This window comes from Leguminivora glycinivorella, chromosome Z, assembly GCF_023078275.1.
Source record: "Leguminivora glycinivorella isolate SPB_JAAS2020 chromosome Z, LegGlyc_1.1, whole genome shotgun sequence".
NCBI lineage: Eukaryota > Metazoa > Arthropoda > Insecta > Lepidoptera > Tortricidae > Leguminivora > Leguminivora glycinivorella.
In genome coordinates this window covers 11,886,682-11,902,559 of record NC_062998.1, presented here as the reverse complement: position 1 = coordinate 11,902,559, position 15,878 = coordinate 11,886,682, and the positions used below count along the sequence as shown (strand labels likewise).

The 15,878-nt window shown below is 37.7% G+C and overlaps 2 protein-coding genes across 2 annotated transcripts; both read right to left on the bottom strand.

Moving 5' to 3' along the window:
- Nucleotides 1-2,269: 2,269 nt before the first annotated feature.
- LOC125241938 lies at nucleotides 2,270-5,069 on the bottom strand. The gene is made up of 4 exons (XM_048150651.1): nucleotides 4,911-5,069; nucleotides 3,967-4,111; nucleotides 3,209-3,397; nucleotides 2,270-2,433 (listed from the first exon to the last, which is right to left on the bottom strand). Exons 1-4 carry the CDS (start codon nucleotides 4,939-4,941, stop codon nucleotides 2,370-2,372), a joined length of 429 nt encoding a protein of 142 aa, XP_048006608.1. The 5' UTR covers nucleotides 4,942-5,069; the 3' UTR covers nucleotides 2,270-2,369.
- Nucleotides 5,070-8,026: 2,957 nt separating this feature from the next.
- Nucleotides 8,027-12,928, bottom strand: LOC125241921. Its single transcript, XM_048150632.1, has 4 exons — nucleotides 12,705-12,928; nucleotides 10,022-10,180; nucleotides 8,896-9,054; nucleotides 8,027-8,333 (listed from the first exon to the last, which is right to left on the bottom strand). Exons 1-4 carry the CDS (start codon nucleotides 12,791-12,793, stop codon nucleotides 8,300-8,302), a joined length of 441 nt encoding a protein of 146 aa, XP_048006589.1. The 5' UTR covers nucleotides 12,794-12,928; the 3' UTR covers nucleotides 8,027-8,299.
- Nucleotides 12,929-15,878: the final 2,950 nt, after the last annotated feature.

The window sequence follows — 15,878 nt, the reverse complement described above, 5'->3', positions numbered from 1 at the left end:
ATGAAAACTCAATATTCTTAACAAACATAACTAAATAAATGTCACTGTTCTGAACTTAAATGAATGCTATTCTTATAAAAAACACCAAAGTCACTATAAGTGTGCCGTTCAGATTTAAGGAGTTCCGATCTGATCTTCATCAGCAGTTCCACTGCACCAAATGTCACTGTTCTGGACGTAAGTGTATGCTGTTTTTATAAAAATGCGAAAGTCGCTATAAGTGTGCCGTTCAGATTTGAGGAGTTCGGTTCTGACCATCAACGGCAGTTCCACTGCACCAAATGTCACTGTGCTAGACGTAAGTGCATGCTGTTCTTATAAAAATACCAAAGTCAATATAAGTGTGCCGTTCAGATTTGAGGAGTTCGGTCCTGACCATCATCAGCAGTTCAACTGCACCAAATGTCACTGTTCTGGACGTAAGTGCATGCTGTTCTTATAAAAATACCAAAGTCACTATAAGTGTGCCGTCCAGATTTGAGGAGTTCGGTCCTGACCATCATCAGCAGTTCAACTGCACCAAATGTCACTGTTCTGGACGTAAGTGCATGCTGTTCTTATAAAAATACCAAAGTCACTATAAGTGTGCCGTCCAGATTTGAGGAGTTCGGTTCTGACCATCATCAGCAGTTCCACTGCACCAAATGTGACTGTTCCGTACGTAAATGAATGCTGTTCCTTAAAAAAAAAACACAAAAATCACCATATGTGTGCCTTTCAGATTTGAAGAGTTCCCTCGATTTCTCCAGGATCCCATCATCAGAATCAGAACTGGGCTCTGAGAAAAATGGGACCAATCTGTATGCATATACATTCAATAAAAAAAAATTTTCAAAATCGGTCCAGTAACGACGGAGATATCGTGGAACAAACATTAAAAAAAAATAAAAAAAACATACAGACGAATTGAAACACCTTCCTTGAGAGATTTGAGGCGGCGGTTAAAAAACTAAATCTAAATCGGTTCATCCGTTCGGGAGCTACGGTGTCACAGACAGACATACACACAGACAGACAGACAGACAGACAGACAGACAGACAGACAGACAGACAGACAGACAGACAAACAGACAGATTCGTCAAACATATAACACCCCGTCGTTTTTGCGTCGGGGGTAAAATAGCTATTTGCTCACTGAGTCACTGCAAATAACTATACAGAGCCATAACAAAATTAAAATTTTAGGAAAAACCCCCGACCGCGACAAAGTGGACCGATTTTCATGAAACATGGCTAAGAACACTACCGACACTCAGCTTTAAAAAAAAAACTAAATCTAAATCGGTTCATCCGATCGGGAGCTACGATGCCACAGACATACACACACACAGACAGACAGATACGTCAAACTTATAACACCCAGTCGTTTTTGCGTCGTGGGTTAAAAAGCAGCTTGTTACAATTCTCATTTATTTGTACTAAAATGCTTTATAGAAAAAAAAGTTTTTTTCTAACTTTCTATGCATTACGTTTTATTAATCTTGTTAAACCTGCCGAGGTGAAAAAGTTGTATGTGCGACAGGAGACTTTATTTACATTTCGTGAGTTTTCAGTCACTACGCTCAAGATTCTAAATTGGAACCACTCGCTACTCTCGGGATTCTATTATAGAATCTTTCGCTACTTCGGGGCAAAACATCAACTTTGCTCTTTTCTTGTACAAATAACTATTGCTACCACTTGGCCTGGGTGGCTAGCCGAATGGCACAATCGCTCACGAAACGCTCACGAAACGAAGCGCTAGTAGATATCTATCTCTATCGCGCTTGCGTATTGGCGCGACAGAGCCAGCGGCGTATCGCTTTCGTTTGGCGTCGGCGAAATGCCATTCGGCTACGGGGCCTGGTAATCATTTGATTAATGTGACATGATGCGTCACATTCGGGGCACAGGAGTCAAGCGCGGATCCAGCTTCTTGCCCCTGGGGTCACGTGGTAAAGGCCCAGGCCCGAGGGGTGGGGGGGGGGGTCACGTGGTCTATTTGTATGGCTAACCTAGGCTCCAGGGGGGGGGGGGGTAACGTGGTCTATTTGTGTGGCCAACCTAGCTCCATGGGGGGGGGGTCATGGGGGTCATGACTCCCATGACGACCCCCCCCTGGATCCGCGCATGACGGGGGTACTACCCAAGACGAAGCAAGGGGAAGCACAAGGGCACTACCTACCTTCTCTTGATGTGTTTCATCATTTTTTTGAAGCCTCGCCCTAACTGCCTAATAACTTGGGTAACGTACAGTAGGTAGGTACCTATAGGAAAAAAAAACACTATTTCACCATCCATTTTTAATAAAAAAAAATCTCATGTTTTTTTTGTTATTCTCTTTATTTATTTTAATTCTTAGGTTGTTTTTATTATTATTATTATTTATTTAACCAGCAGGTTTAGCAGTTGTTGTAATTGTATCGTTTTTCACCCAATATTGCGTCTCTTTTCTGAAATAAACAAAATCATATTCATCGGTCAACAACCATTAAGGTATTATTTATTACATACTTCCATACTTGAAGCCGCGCCTGGCATGGAGTCGCGCGTGAGAACGTGTTGTGCTAAACCGCCAACAATTATTAAATTGTTAGGTACATACATTACATACGCTGGATACACTATACGCCCGTATGGAATCCACACGCTGTATGGTTTATTGTTATAGTTTTATATTTATTTATAGTTTATCATCATCATCATCATCATCATCATATCAGCCTTTTATCGCCCACTGCTGAGCATAGGCTTCTCTTCCAGTACGCCACTTCTCCCGGTCCTGGGCTAATCTCATCCAGTTGTGACCCGCAGTTTTTCGGATGTCGTCGACCCAACGGGCCAACGGATGCCAGGCACTTCTTACATTTTGTTAGCGGCCACCATTCCGTTAACATTTTGGTCCACCTGCCATCACTCTGCCTAGCAACATGTCCCGCTCAACTCCATTTATAGTTTATAACATGTACTTATTTTAACAAACAACAACATAGAAAATCAACCACAGAACTAGATTTAGATAGAAGAAACAAGTTCACCTATTGGGCCGAGCGTGTCAGATTTTGTACCTACTGAAGTTGTTACTTGCCTGTGATTTTAAATATATCTCAGGCCCTAGAGTGTTCACAAACCAAAACATAATGTGTATATGTATTGTTATTGTTGTCTTGAAGTATTTATTAATTATTAAATACAACATAGCAAAAACTTACAAATACATGTACTTACAATGGCAATTGTTTTGCATAAGAATTAGTTCCGCAGTAAGTGAACAGAGTAGAAAGGTTGCCTCTATTATTTGGGAACGGTTGGTATCCCATGTACTCGCGGCACTGATATCTTAAGTCCATACAAATAGTGTCAAAACGTACAACCATAATGGGCTTGGTCCCGTTCTGTTTACACAGGACGTCCGGGCTGAAACACCACAAAATGATATGTAGTCACATAAATAACCACCACACCAACATAGGCCCTCTTGAGTCTTCGAAAACGGATAGTAAAATTACATTTTATCCACGAGAGTGCAAAGTAATTTCATAAAAAAATTAACTTGATGTCCAAAGCTGGCTGGCAGAATTCAGAATTGACGTTTATTTTGTAAATGGTGATTTTGAATAAATCATGTTAAACAAATTGTTGAATGTGTTTTAGTTTGATGTTTTACAGTCAATTCGTCGTGTTGGTTTGGTAAAAAAAATTGTTTCACTCAGAGGCAACCTTTGTTTAACTTACGTGCCTTGAAAGTCTTGAAACTCTCGCAACGCTCATTATTCCACATTCTGAACCACTCGTTACGCTCGTGGCTCAATATTGGAATCCTTCACTGGCTTCCGAGCAATATTGGCAGGGCTTTACCTCCTTGTGTACCGCAACTTTACATTTTCTCGCGTAAGTGAGAGCGAGAAAAAAATAACATTCTCGCTCCCACGTACAGAAGAGTATGTGGATGACTTTAGTGTGGTGCGGGCGTATTTTATACTCACTTGTTGACTTCCCAGCAGTTCATCAAATCTTTGACGCATGGCGGCAAAAATAGGTGACCGCGATGTCGAGGCTCGAAAAATTCATCCATGGGTTGGTAATTTAATTTGGCATTAAACAAGGAATCTCCCGATGTCCATCCTGCCACTGGAACAATGCCCCTACGTGACAACCAGACTGGTCTACTAAAATAAAGGAAGGGGGGACTAATGCGTCAATTACAACTGGGGGCAATTTTCAACTAATCGATTTTTTTCCATGTTTTACACTATTCACTTGAGTTACATTATTGGACAAAGTATCTTAATAATGTAAAAATTGTAAACATGGGATTCGAGCCCAAGGGCCGCGGCTTAGCAGGCAGGCTAGGCCGAATTCACAATGCGAAGAATTCACACCTTCGTCAAGAACAAACAAAAATTACATAACAAAAAAAATTGTTTTGATATGTACAATTAGAGCTCTTTTTACCGATACCTCTCTTGTCCGTTTACCCCCATTATCTAGGTAATATCTGTAGGTAATGAATTTTAATTAACTGAAAAAATAAATACTTTCAACTTGTAGAGGTTACCAATGTTCATAACTATTCCCAACTCAATAGCATAAGCAGTTCTCGAGATATTAAGTACGGCAATTATATTTTTATTTAATAAGAAATGAATTTAAAAAACTTTCGTTCCGATCCACAGCGCAGATTTCGTCACATTACAGTGTTCATCCATCTAGGGTTTCGTCAGAATAAAATATGGCCATAACACTCATAATATAATATTTAGTAGGTAATAGAAATATTAGATATGTACATAATTACATATTTATATTATTTTGTTGATATTTAATAATGTGATAGACAAGACGGACAGATTCCTTTTTGGCACGGAACCCTGATATAATGAAAATAATGTAATATTGGACTAAAGACTGTAAATAGGATAAAACTTACACAGGACTAACAGACAGATCTGCCGACACATATTTAGAATTTATTTATTTAACTCAAAGAGTATAAAATAATAACTATGTGTTTCTTCACAAAACTACAGTTAGTCCGACATTGTGCATGTGCAGAAAACGAACTCGAACTTATGATCCTGTTAGAGTTTACGGTTTTTTCGATATGAAGAAGAGGAAAGGGGACGAACGCTTCTCCATACAAACGTTTTTCATCATTGTGAAATAGAAAATAATTTATTTATATGAGATATCAATCAAATCTAAAATATACAAGCTACGACATTGGAACTTCGTATCCATACTAATATTATAAATGGGAAAGTGTGTGTGTCTGTTTGATTGTCCGTCTTTCACGGCAAAACGGAGCGACAAATTGACGCGATTTTTTAAGTGAAGATAGTTGAAGGGATGGAGAGTGACATAGGTGCTACTTTTTGTCTTTTTCTAACGCGAGGAAAAAGCTAGTATTAAATAAGAAGAACGATGTCAACTGTCAAGCCTTTATATGAACATATTCAAACTAAGTTAAAAGCTAGCTCAAGTACATACATATATACAATCACGACTGTAATTATGTCATTTGATATTTGCCAGACACTTTTCGGTGAAGGAAAACATCGTGAGGAAACTGGACTAATTCTAATAAGGACTCCCATGAGCCGTGGAAAATCGGGATAACGCAAGGAGGATGACACAGGTACACCTCGAATTAAAAAAAAACACCCAGAGAGGAAAATAAAACCACTTTGTATGGAAAGGCGGTATCGGAGAGGTCCACTTTCTCATAATTCACTTGTTTAATGAAGATTCGAATTTCTAGCTATTTCTATTAAGTACATTAATGATGGTGTAAGTGACTTAATAATTCAGTGTTAAATAGGCTGCGTTATGTCCTACTCACTAATGTGTTAATTAAGATTAGATAGTAAGTACATATTTTATGTGACATAATTATAGGTAAACGAGTTTAGAATTGAAACAAATGAAACGATATTTTTCAGTACAGAATTCGTAACTCGTGTCGATTTAAAACACTCCCTTCGTCGGTCGTGTTTTCATTTATCGCCATTCGTTTCGGATTTTTTGTACTTAAATGTAGAGGTATATTTTTTCCTGAGTTCCTGAGTCATGGATGTTTTCTATGTACATATATATATTATATATGTATGTATTTATCTATACAGAGTGGGGCCTGTAACAAAGGCGAAGAATTGAACTCTAGGCTATCCTCCTTATACTGATCAACATTTGTTCGGCGACTTTTAAAAATAACTTGTATTTTAATTTTTATCACCATTGAAAGTTTTTTCTAAGAGGTAATGTATTGCGAATTCTGTTAAGTCTAAAGTTTGACAGACAACGCCAATGACAACAATAATGGCGTACATTGAAGCTAATATTTATTTTGTATGAAAAATTAAAAATTTAAAGACTTCATAATTTTTATAAGTCACTGAACAAATGTTGATCAGTATAAGGAGAATAGCCTACAGTTCAATTCTTCGCCTTTGTTACAGGCCCCACTCTGTATAAGTATATATATCGTCGCCTAGCACCCATAGTACAAGCTTTGCTTAGTTTGGGGCTAGGGTGATCTGTGTAAGGTGTCCCCCCCCCCCCCAAGTAGAATTTCGAATCGATGATCGCGCGACGGCGATGCGACGCATACGAAATCAAACCTTATCGATATGGAAGTATGAGACGCGACGGCGACGGTCGCGCGACCGTCGCGCGACCGTCGCTCACGCAAGACACGGCGTGACAGTATAAGAAAAACACGCTTTATAATATTAGGTGATAATTTAATTGTTTAAGTAAGTACACGACTTTACAAGTAGTAATATATTATACATACACTGATCTTTTTGTTTTTCGTTATATTCGACACGCAGTTAGGTTCATCATCAGGAACCACCCTGTATATCGTTTTTCGTTAAATTCGAAAATTTTTTTTTCTTTCCATACATAAATTATTTAATTAGTGTAAGAGGACCTTAATCATAACATTAAAGTCAGTGTCAAGTGTTTGACGGCAAATGTCAAAACAAATAACATAAGGAAGTGGTAAGGGATGCCACACACGTGTTCAGTAATTAAATTTATTTCTTTAATAATTCGATAACCGTAAGGAAATTCGCACCACGCAGTCCGAGCGCTGATAGCTAAGAAGCAATGCATCAGATGAATATGTGGTGTTGATATTATGACATCTTGCAGACCCTTGTTCAAAGACCTTATGTTAATGACGGTGCCTTGTATGTATATTTACGAAATATGTTTATTTGTGTTGCCCGTGTGGTGACGGTGCCCGTGTGGTGACGGGTTAAGAACTTCACCACCCCCTTTCTTCCCGTGGGTGTCGTAGAAGGCGACTGTGGGATATGGGTTAAATTGTGGCGTAGGCGACAGGCTGGCAACCTGGCACTGAAACCTGAGTAGTTTGATGTGCTCTGCCTACCCCTTCATGGGACACAGGCGTGATTGTATGTATGTATGTATGTATGTATGTATGTTTATTTGTTAAAATGCACCCAGAACTGTTCAAGACGTATTAAAGAGATATGTAGTTTTAATACGAGATACCCTGACAGGCTAGCAATACCTTGCAAAAGAACAGCTTTATATAGTGAAACTAAATACACTTTGGTACAATGCCTCAAGGGCCTATTTTAGACACTAGCTAGCTTTTAAGTTAAGTCCTAGTTTCTTATATAATTATGTAAATATGTTCATGTAAATAAAGAATATACGTTAAAAACACTTTTTGTATGAGTATCAAGATCTGACAGACTGGATAATGATCTTAAATATTGCCTTTGAAAACATTTAAAGTAAAACTAAAATCTTGGCTTGTATAAAAAGCATTCTATTCCATAGAATAATACATATATCATCTTTTGACTGAAGTTGGCCCTGACCATAATAGGCGAGACGACTAAAAAAAACTAATTAGTCCGTCAGTTAGATTATCAAAGAATTTTAGACACGTATTTTTTTTTCGTAAACGAAAAATGACGACGATACAGTGCGTTGAAGTTTCGCGTGACGTCACGCCTAGGTACAATTTTTACTTAGAAGTGACGTCACAAGCCCCCACTCCGGAACTTTATGCTCTATATCTTTGCATTTTTTCATTAATTAGAAAAAGCGAAAAATATGTGTTCAGTATTTTTGGACGATCTAACTGACGAACTAAGCAGAATTCCATTTTTTTATGTAGTCGTCATATATTGTATAGGTAGACTTAGTTTTAGTTGTAGATTGAGGTGAAATATGTGTTATTTATAATATAATATTGTCTGAACAACTCCTGTACCATATTTGAAACACAATAAAAATTTATTATTTCATTTATTTCAAATAACTTTCGGTAATCCATTAGTATTCTATACTGGTGAATCCGAGGTGCCACCTGAAAATACGAGAAGGTTCGTGATTAACATTTATCACATCCTAAGCATAGAGGAATAAGTAATGGTGGAGTTGTGATATGTAACTCCATACATCAGTAAATGCGGGTTATTTGTATAGGCATAGTTAAGTGACATCTAGCGACAATCACGCGTCAATCACGCGTCAACAAGCGTAAATTATCAGTACTGCTACTTGTCAATAGATGTCGTGACGAACGAAAAGTCTAATGCTCACCAATTTTTTAGCTAATATTACAATATTTAGTATTCATCAGTATTCAGTTTTCAATTCCTTCTGCTTGTAATATAAGTTGTAAACTGTTATAATATTATTTTTTTGGCAGACGAGACACAGTTGCCACCTAGTATCGAGTAGTGGTACTGATAATTCACGCTATTTGACGCGTGATTGTCGCTGGATGTCACTTAACTATGCCTATACAAATTACCCTTTTTGGTTTACCGGGCTAAATCAACTTTGTTTGACCTACGGAACAACAGTGAATACTTATAAATAAATAAACAAACAATAGTTCTCTAAACGTTTCTGCATGTACTCACCCCAACCAACCCCAGAAGGACCAAGGTCTCTTTGGGAAATTCACAGTTCCATCGATCAGGCCTAAACTTTGGTAATTAGGAATTGTCTGTAAATGTCTCCACCACTCAAAATCAGTTCTTTGTTCAAAGCCCGCAGCCGGACGGAGGTCCAAATAATCCCTGAAATAGATATTAAATATCTAAATTATCTAACAAACATATCATAGCCTGTGTGGTGACGGGTAAAGAATTTCGCCACCCCCTTTCTTCCCGTGGGTGTCGTAGAAGGCGACTATAGGATACGGGTTAAATTGTGGCGTAGGCGAGAGGCTGGCAACCTGTCACTGCAATGTCACAGTTTCGTTTTCTTTCAACCCCTTATTTGCCAAGAGTGGCACTGAAGCTTTAGTGGTTTCATGTGTTCTGCCTACCCCTTATATGGGATACAGGCGTGATTGTATGTATGTATGTATGTATGTATGTATCATATTATCTAATTAAACAAATTTTGTTTGTTTTAATATGCCATTCACCGGTGTGAAGTTAGCCCTAAAGTTGGGAATCGACCAAGTTAAGGAGTTTAAAATAAAAAACGAAATTAACGACCATGCTAAGCCACTGCAGTCCTAAATAGTTACTTATGTGACTGGTGCATAATTAGAGGCATTAAAACATGAGTGTTTGTTTTATGAGACGAGCCGAAAGGCGAGCCATTTGACCAGGGAGCCGATTTTTGAGTCTCACGCGTTTGAATTCAGAAAATTGTCACTGAAAATAATAGGCAATTCACCGTTTTCAACCGGTATTTTAGTGACAGTGAGACTCAAAAATCGGCCCCCAGAGGTCGCAACCGCAGTCTCAAATTTGACACATTTTATGACTGGCCTATGCTTAAGTACTGCAAACAATAGTAGTTTATGCGACTGTGCATAATGAAGGGCATTACAACGCAAGTGTGGGTTTATGAAACGAGCCGAAGGCATTTCACAAAACCATTTTCTCTACCTTTGACAGTACCCACGGATTAGCGGTCCGACAGTAAAAGTTGCTAATGTCACAAAACCTGTATACTGTAAGAGGTTTCATATGCGCGATGAAAACTTTTGCAGTATTTTGATACAATAAATAATGTACTATTATTGCTTACTGCTGTACTCTGGTAGGGGGGCAGTAAGCCCAATTTGACACGTTAAGTGTCTCGAACGGTTGAGGGCCCAAGAACTCCACACACTGGAACCGTAAGTCCATACACATACTCTCGAGGGCCTGCCTGTATTCACGCCCATACTTGCAGAAAAGTTCCGGTCTGAGAAAAGAAATAGGAGTGATAACTAGGTTGCAAATAGAAAAAAAACCAATTGTTATTTTTCAGAATTAAAAAAAAAAACATGAAAAAAAACCGAGCACCATCGTTTTTTTTTCTAAATTTGTTTTTTTTTTCAGATGAACAAATAATTCGACAATAACGGTTTTTCAATAACAATAACGTACATTTTAATTCGATTGAAGTGCAGTATACAAACGTTTATTAGGGAATCCCCGATGCGGCGTGGAGCGTGGAGAGGCGGTGGTGTTGCCAACAGTAAATAGTGATAACTACCAACTATATTTCGTGTTGTTATTTTTATAAGACCAGAAATTGAAGTTATTTGATTAAAAATTCGTTTAATAGTTAACATTAAGTCAAAAAAATCGTATAAAAGTATTAACTGCTTTGCAAATTTTGAGATTTCGTACTTTAAAAAAAACCGGCCAAGAGCGTGTCGGGCCACGCTCAGTGTAGGGTTCCGTAGTTTTCAGTATTTTTCTCAAAAACTACTGAACCTATCAAGTTTAAAACAATTTTCCTAGAAAGTCTTTATAAAGTTCTACATTTGTGATTTTTTTCATATTTTTTAAACATATGGTTCAAAAGTTAGAGGGCGGGGGGACGTACTTTTTTTTCCTTTAGGAGCGATTATTTCCGAAAATATTAATATTATCAAGAAACGATCTTAGGAAACCCTTATTTATATTTCATTACCTATCCAACAATATATCACACGTTGGGGTTAGAATGAATAAAAATATCAGCCCCCACTTTACATGTAGGGGGGGTACCCTAATAAAACATTTTTTTTCATTTTTTATTTTTGCACTTTGTTGGCGTGATTGATATACATATTGGTACCAAATTTCAGCTTTCTAGTGCTAACGCTTACTGAGATTATCCGCGGACGGACGGACGGACAGACAGACATGGCGAAACTATAAGGGTTCCTAGTTGACTACGGAAGTTACGGAACCCTAAAAAAACGTACTCCAGAAAAAAAGCACTGTTTTTTTCACTGTTATTTTTTTCATGTTTTTTTTTTCAGGTCAGAAAAAAACCGTTTTTTGCAACCCTAGTGATAACACTGATTAGTATTTATGTCGCTAACGTCCCTGAATAAAATACCTATAAGTAAGGAAAAAGTGGTAAAACTCCATAATTATAATATTAGTTTTCTTACCGATACAGCAGTTAGATCGTAAGTAGTCACATCCAGCGTCGAGTAGCGAAATTATCTGTAGGTACCACTACTCGACACTATAGATGTCAAGAGTGTCGCGTTTGATAAAATAATAATGTCGAAACAGTTTACAACTATTATTACAAACTTGAGTAGTTTCATGTGCTCTGCCTAAACCTTTATGGGATACAGGCGTGACTGTACCTATGTATTACAAGCAGAATGAATTGAAAATAGGATATCGATTAATGCGATTGTAATGTTAGCTGAAAATTGTAGAGCGTTAGACTTTTCGGTCGTCTCGATATCTATTGACAAGTAGCAGTACTGATAATTCACGCTATTTGACGCTAGATGTCACTACGAAAAAACTCGTGTTTACTGATGTAAGTTTGTAAATATCTCGTGGAATTTCTGATCCCATCGATACAGTTTAGTTTGAAAGAGAGGCGATAAATTAAAACGACCGAAGCTATGTAAATCGACACAAGTTGAATTTCCTTTTCGCTCGACCTAAACGAACGACTTTTTCAGTACATCATGAGCCTAAGTTTCGACCTGGCATATAATTTGAAATATCTCGCACTAGTGAATTTACTGAAATCCCTACATCGATACAAGTGCGTAAAAAAGGAAGTTCGAAACGAGTGGCGATAAATTAAAACACGACCGAAGGGAGTGTTTTAAATCGACACAAGTTACGAATTTCCTTTTCGCACGTGTATCGTACGACGTTTTTCAGTACAGATGAGCCTCCGAAGTTTCGACCTGGCATATAATGAACCACTTCTCGAACTAGTGCGTAAAAAAAACACCATCTGTACTGAAATAGTTATTTGTTATACAAGGGGGCAAAGTTGTATTTTAACGCCGAGTGTGGAATTGAAAAACGAGCAAGTGAAAGGATTGTATAGTTGAACCACGAGCGAAGCGAGTGGTTCGAGAATAGAATCCTGAACTTGCGAGTTTTTTAACACACGAGAAGTAAAATACATTTGCACTCGAGTGTAACACAAAACTTTTCCCCTCACTATAGCGAGGAAACTACAACGCAAAAAAATGCGTTTATCACTGCTTCCAGTAGTTCCACAGGTGGTAAATCATCTTAATTACTAGATTCACCTACTTTTATCAATTTTAAAGCAGTTAATTTGACTTTATTCAAGGGCAAATTACTTTACCCACTAGTGGATAAAATGCGTTTTTACCCGCTGGTATTAAAGGACAAAACACGTGTTTCCGAGCTAGTGAGGGGAAAAGGTACATTTCAACCGTAGCATGGAATATCCTTTTGAATTGAAAACAGCACATTTTTGTCGGGTATTGCAAATGCGTTACTTGATTACTTCCCAGCAATTCATGAGTTGTTTCATACAGGGTGGCAGGTTCAACTGGCCGCGGTGCCTCACGTCGTAATCTTCAGTCATTGGTTTGTAAAATCTTTCGGCTTCGTACAGGGTCTGCTCTAATGTCCCTGTAACTGTTCGTACAATTTAGGTTGTTGCCATATCTTTTTAGGGTTTCCCCAAACCTATCGACGCCATAGAGGAATAAGTATTATAAGTAAAGAAGAGTTGTAACTCCATACATTGAGATTCATATTATCTTTTTCTTCTGTGACAATTTGATATGTTTTCTCTGAAGAAGAACGACGTATTATTAAGCAATAATATAATTTATTGAAATTAATTTCCATGGAGTACCTAGTCTGTTCATATTCTTTGATGAATACCTTTTGCATGTTAAATTGTATCTTGTTATTTAATGCATGTTAATTATAAGATGTAATGTTTTGAAAAGAAGTTGCCCGCCGAGTTTCTTGCCGGTCCCATAGTGGATACCCCCCTCCCAACTGAGGGGGGACTGAAATCTTCTCGAGGCTGAGGCGTAGGGTTAGAGCCGGCATAGCTTTATTTGACGTTCATATGCGCATTGTAATATGCCTACTTGAAAAATAAATATTTCATTTTCATTATTATTTATTATTTTTTCTCTTAATGGTCACAAGAAAACCCTAATCCAACTTATTTTGAATACTACGTTGATCTTTCTTGTATGCGGGGGGCTTCACCCCCCGAGCCCTCCTTATTTTTGCTTTTAAGGGTCACAAGAAAACCCTCATCCAACTTATTCTAAATACTACGTTGATCTTTCTTTATGCAAGGGGCTTCGCCCCCGAGCCCTCCTTATTGTTCCTCTTAAGTGTCACAAGAAAACCCTAACCCAACTTATTCTAAATACTACGTTGATTTTCTTTTATGCGGGGGGCCCCCTTATTGTTGCTCTTAAGAGTTACAAGAAAACCCTAACCCAACTTATTTTAAATACTACGTTGGTCTTTCTTTAATGCGGGGAGCTTCGCCCCCCGAGCCCCCCTTATTTTTGCTCTTAAGGGTCACAAGAAAACCCTAACTGTTACGAAACCGTTCAAAAACCACCCTGGTTTTTGATCCTGTCTTCGTTAGGCTAAGATATTTATTTTTGTAATTAAAAATCAATTTTCAATTTTATAAATTTAATAATAATAATTCAATTTAATTTTAATTAATAATCATGTATCTGTTGACATTTCAATTTGTATATTCTTTGACTAAAATATTCAGTATTGTTCGAGTCGACATTATGCATTTTATAAATCTTCAGTATTAATTTATTCAATTTTTAATTTCATGTTATTGGTAATGTTTTAATTCATTCACATACTACTTGACTATTTTTTAAATAAAATATTCATTGAATTGTATAAGTAGGGTGAGGTTGCCAACAATGAGCCACCAAAAATTTAAATCTTAATAATATTTCAAATCTCTAGTTAAATCTAAATTTACAAATGGCAATGTGATAAGTTCAAATTTGACAGCTTTTAGAGCTTTTTTAAAAACTTACGGTTATTCCGCCTCCAACGACATTCACTGTACCACTTTCTTTGTCCTCACAATTTGTATTTATTCACATTTATACAATTTGGAATCCATGTAATTTGGATTTTACATGGTCCTTACGAAGCCTCTGAATTGTGAGAGGACAAGACTGTGGCACCGAGTCAGGCTCCACCTATGCAACGGGTCTTCATCATCGAAGCCGTGGGTCGACCAGGTTGGCGCAGGGCGTATTCAGCTGCGTGCAGGTTCCAGGGCTTCCACTCATAGCGTCCCATCCCATCAGCCAGGATCCAGGACGGGTGAAAGTCGCGACGAGCACACGCAGCATCCCATTGCAGTGGGCATCCATCCGTGACCAGCAGTCAGTCGCGGGATCCAGCCAATTCAGCGCCAACTAGACCAGTCCAGGAGTATTCAGTGGAGATCAGCGGGAGCCAGCATTCAAAACCAAGCAGCAGCCAGCACAGGAGGGAAAACGAACAAAGTGAGATCGTTCCATTCCTTTCTTTATTATCCACATTCCTTTGTTTTCTTCATTTTCTGTGTAGCTGCAATATTCATTAGGTATTATTCAGCCATACCTATTCAAATACCAAATTCATTGCTTTCCCATTAAGTGCAGAAAGTTAATTCATTGCCATCATTTGGATTAGAAGCCAGTAGACATTTCGATAGGATTATTCACTAGAGATATTCATTTTAGTAGGTATAACCTCTTGACCCAGTTCACAGTAATAATATTTAAGATTTTAATATAAACTATCACTTTCACATAATTCCTATATAATACGATAACAATAATTCAATAATTTTGTAACTTTATTACGCTAATTTCAATTAAAAACTTCAAAAACAATAGGCAAACACGTTCTTAAAACAATCTTGATAACTAACTGCAGTGCAAATAAGTCGTAAACAAGGTTACGTAATACAAGTGCATACCTTTGATTCGCATAGCAAATAGTTTTAGCGCCTGGAGATTTTTTAAGAGCAAAGTTTTTATTTAAGGTCATAATTTGTACCAATATTTATAGGCTCATTTTTTAGCATTTTATTATGCCACAATGTCATCGGAACATGATTTTCATAAACTTAATTACAAGCTTGGACTTATTAAAGGTAAACTTACTGTTTTTCACAATTTTGTGTCGCAACTAACTGTTGAACCGCAAGTAAACGAGTTACAGCTTGCAGAGCTGCAGCTTCGATTTGACAAAATAGGGCTTTTATACAATGAGTTTGATACATTGCTGCTAGACATAGACATATTGTCAGAATTCACAAGCGGAGAGTATATAGAGGATGAGCGGGCACTCTTCGAAGACATTTACTTCGCTAGCATGTCGAATGCACAAGTGCTGATTCATAAGTATTCAAAACTTAATTCAACAGTGAAAGTGTCCACTCAGGCGATCAAAAATATGTTAGATAGCACGATAAACACACAAGTATCCATATCCGCACATAAAACTCCCTCAAATACAAATATTCAGTTTCCAGTTAGGGAATTAGATTCAAATGTTCCGAGTGACAGTTGTACGATACAATGTCAGTGTCCAAAAGCTGCTCATGATCAGCAATCCACGACATCCATCGCGTTTAATGAGCGGCCGTCAGTCCAGGGATACTC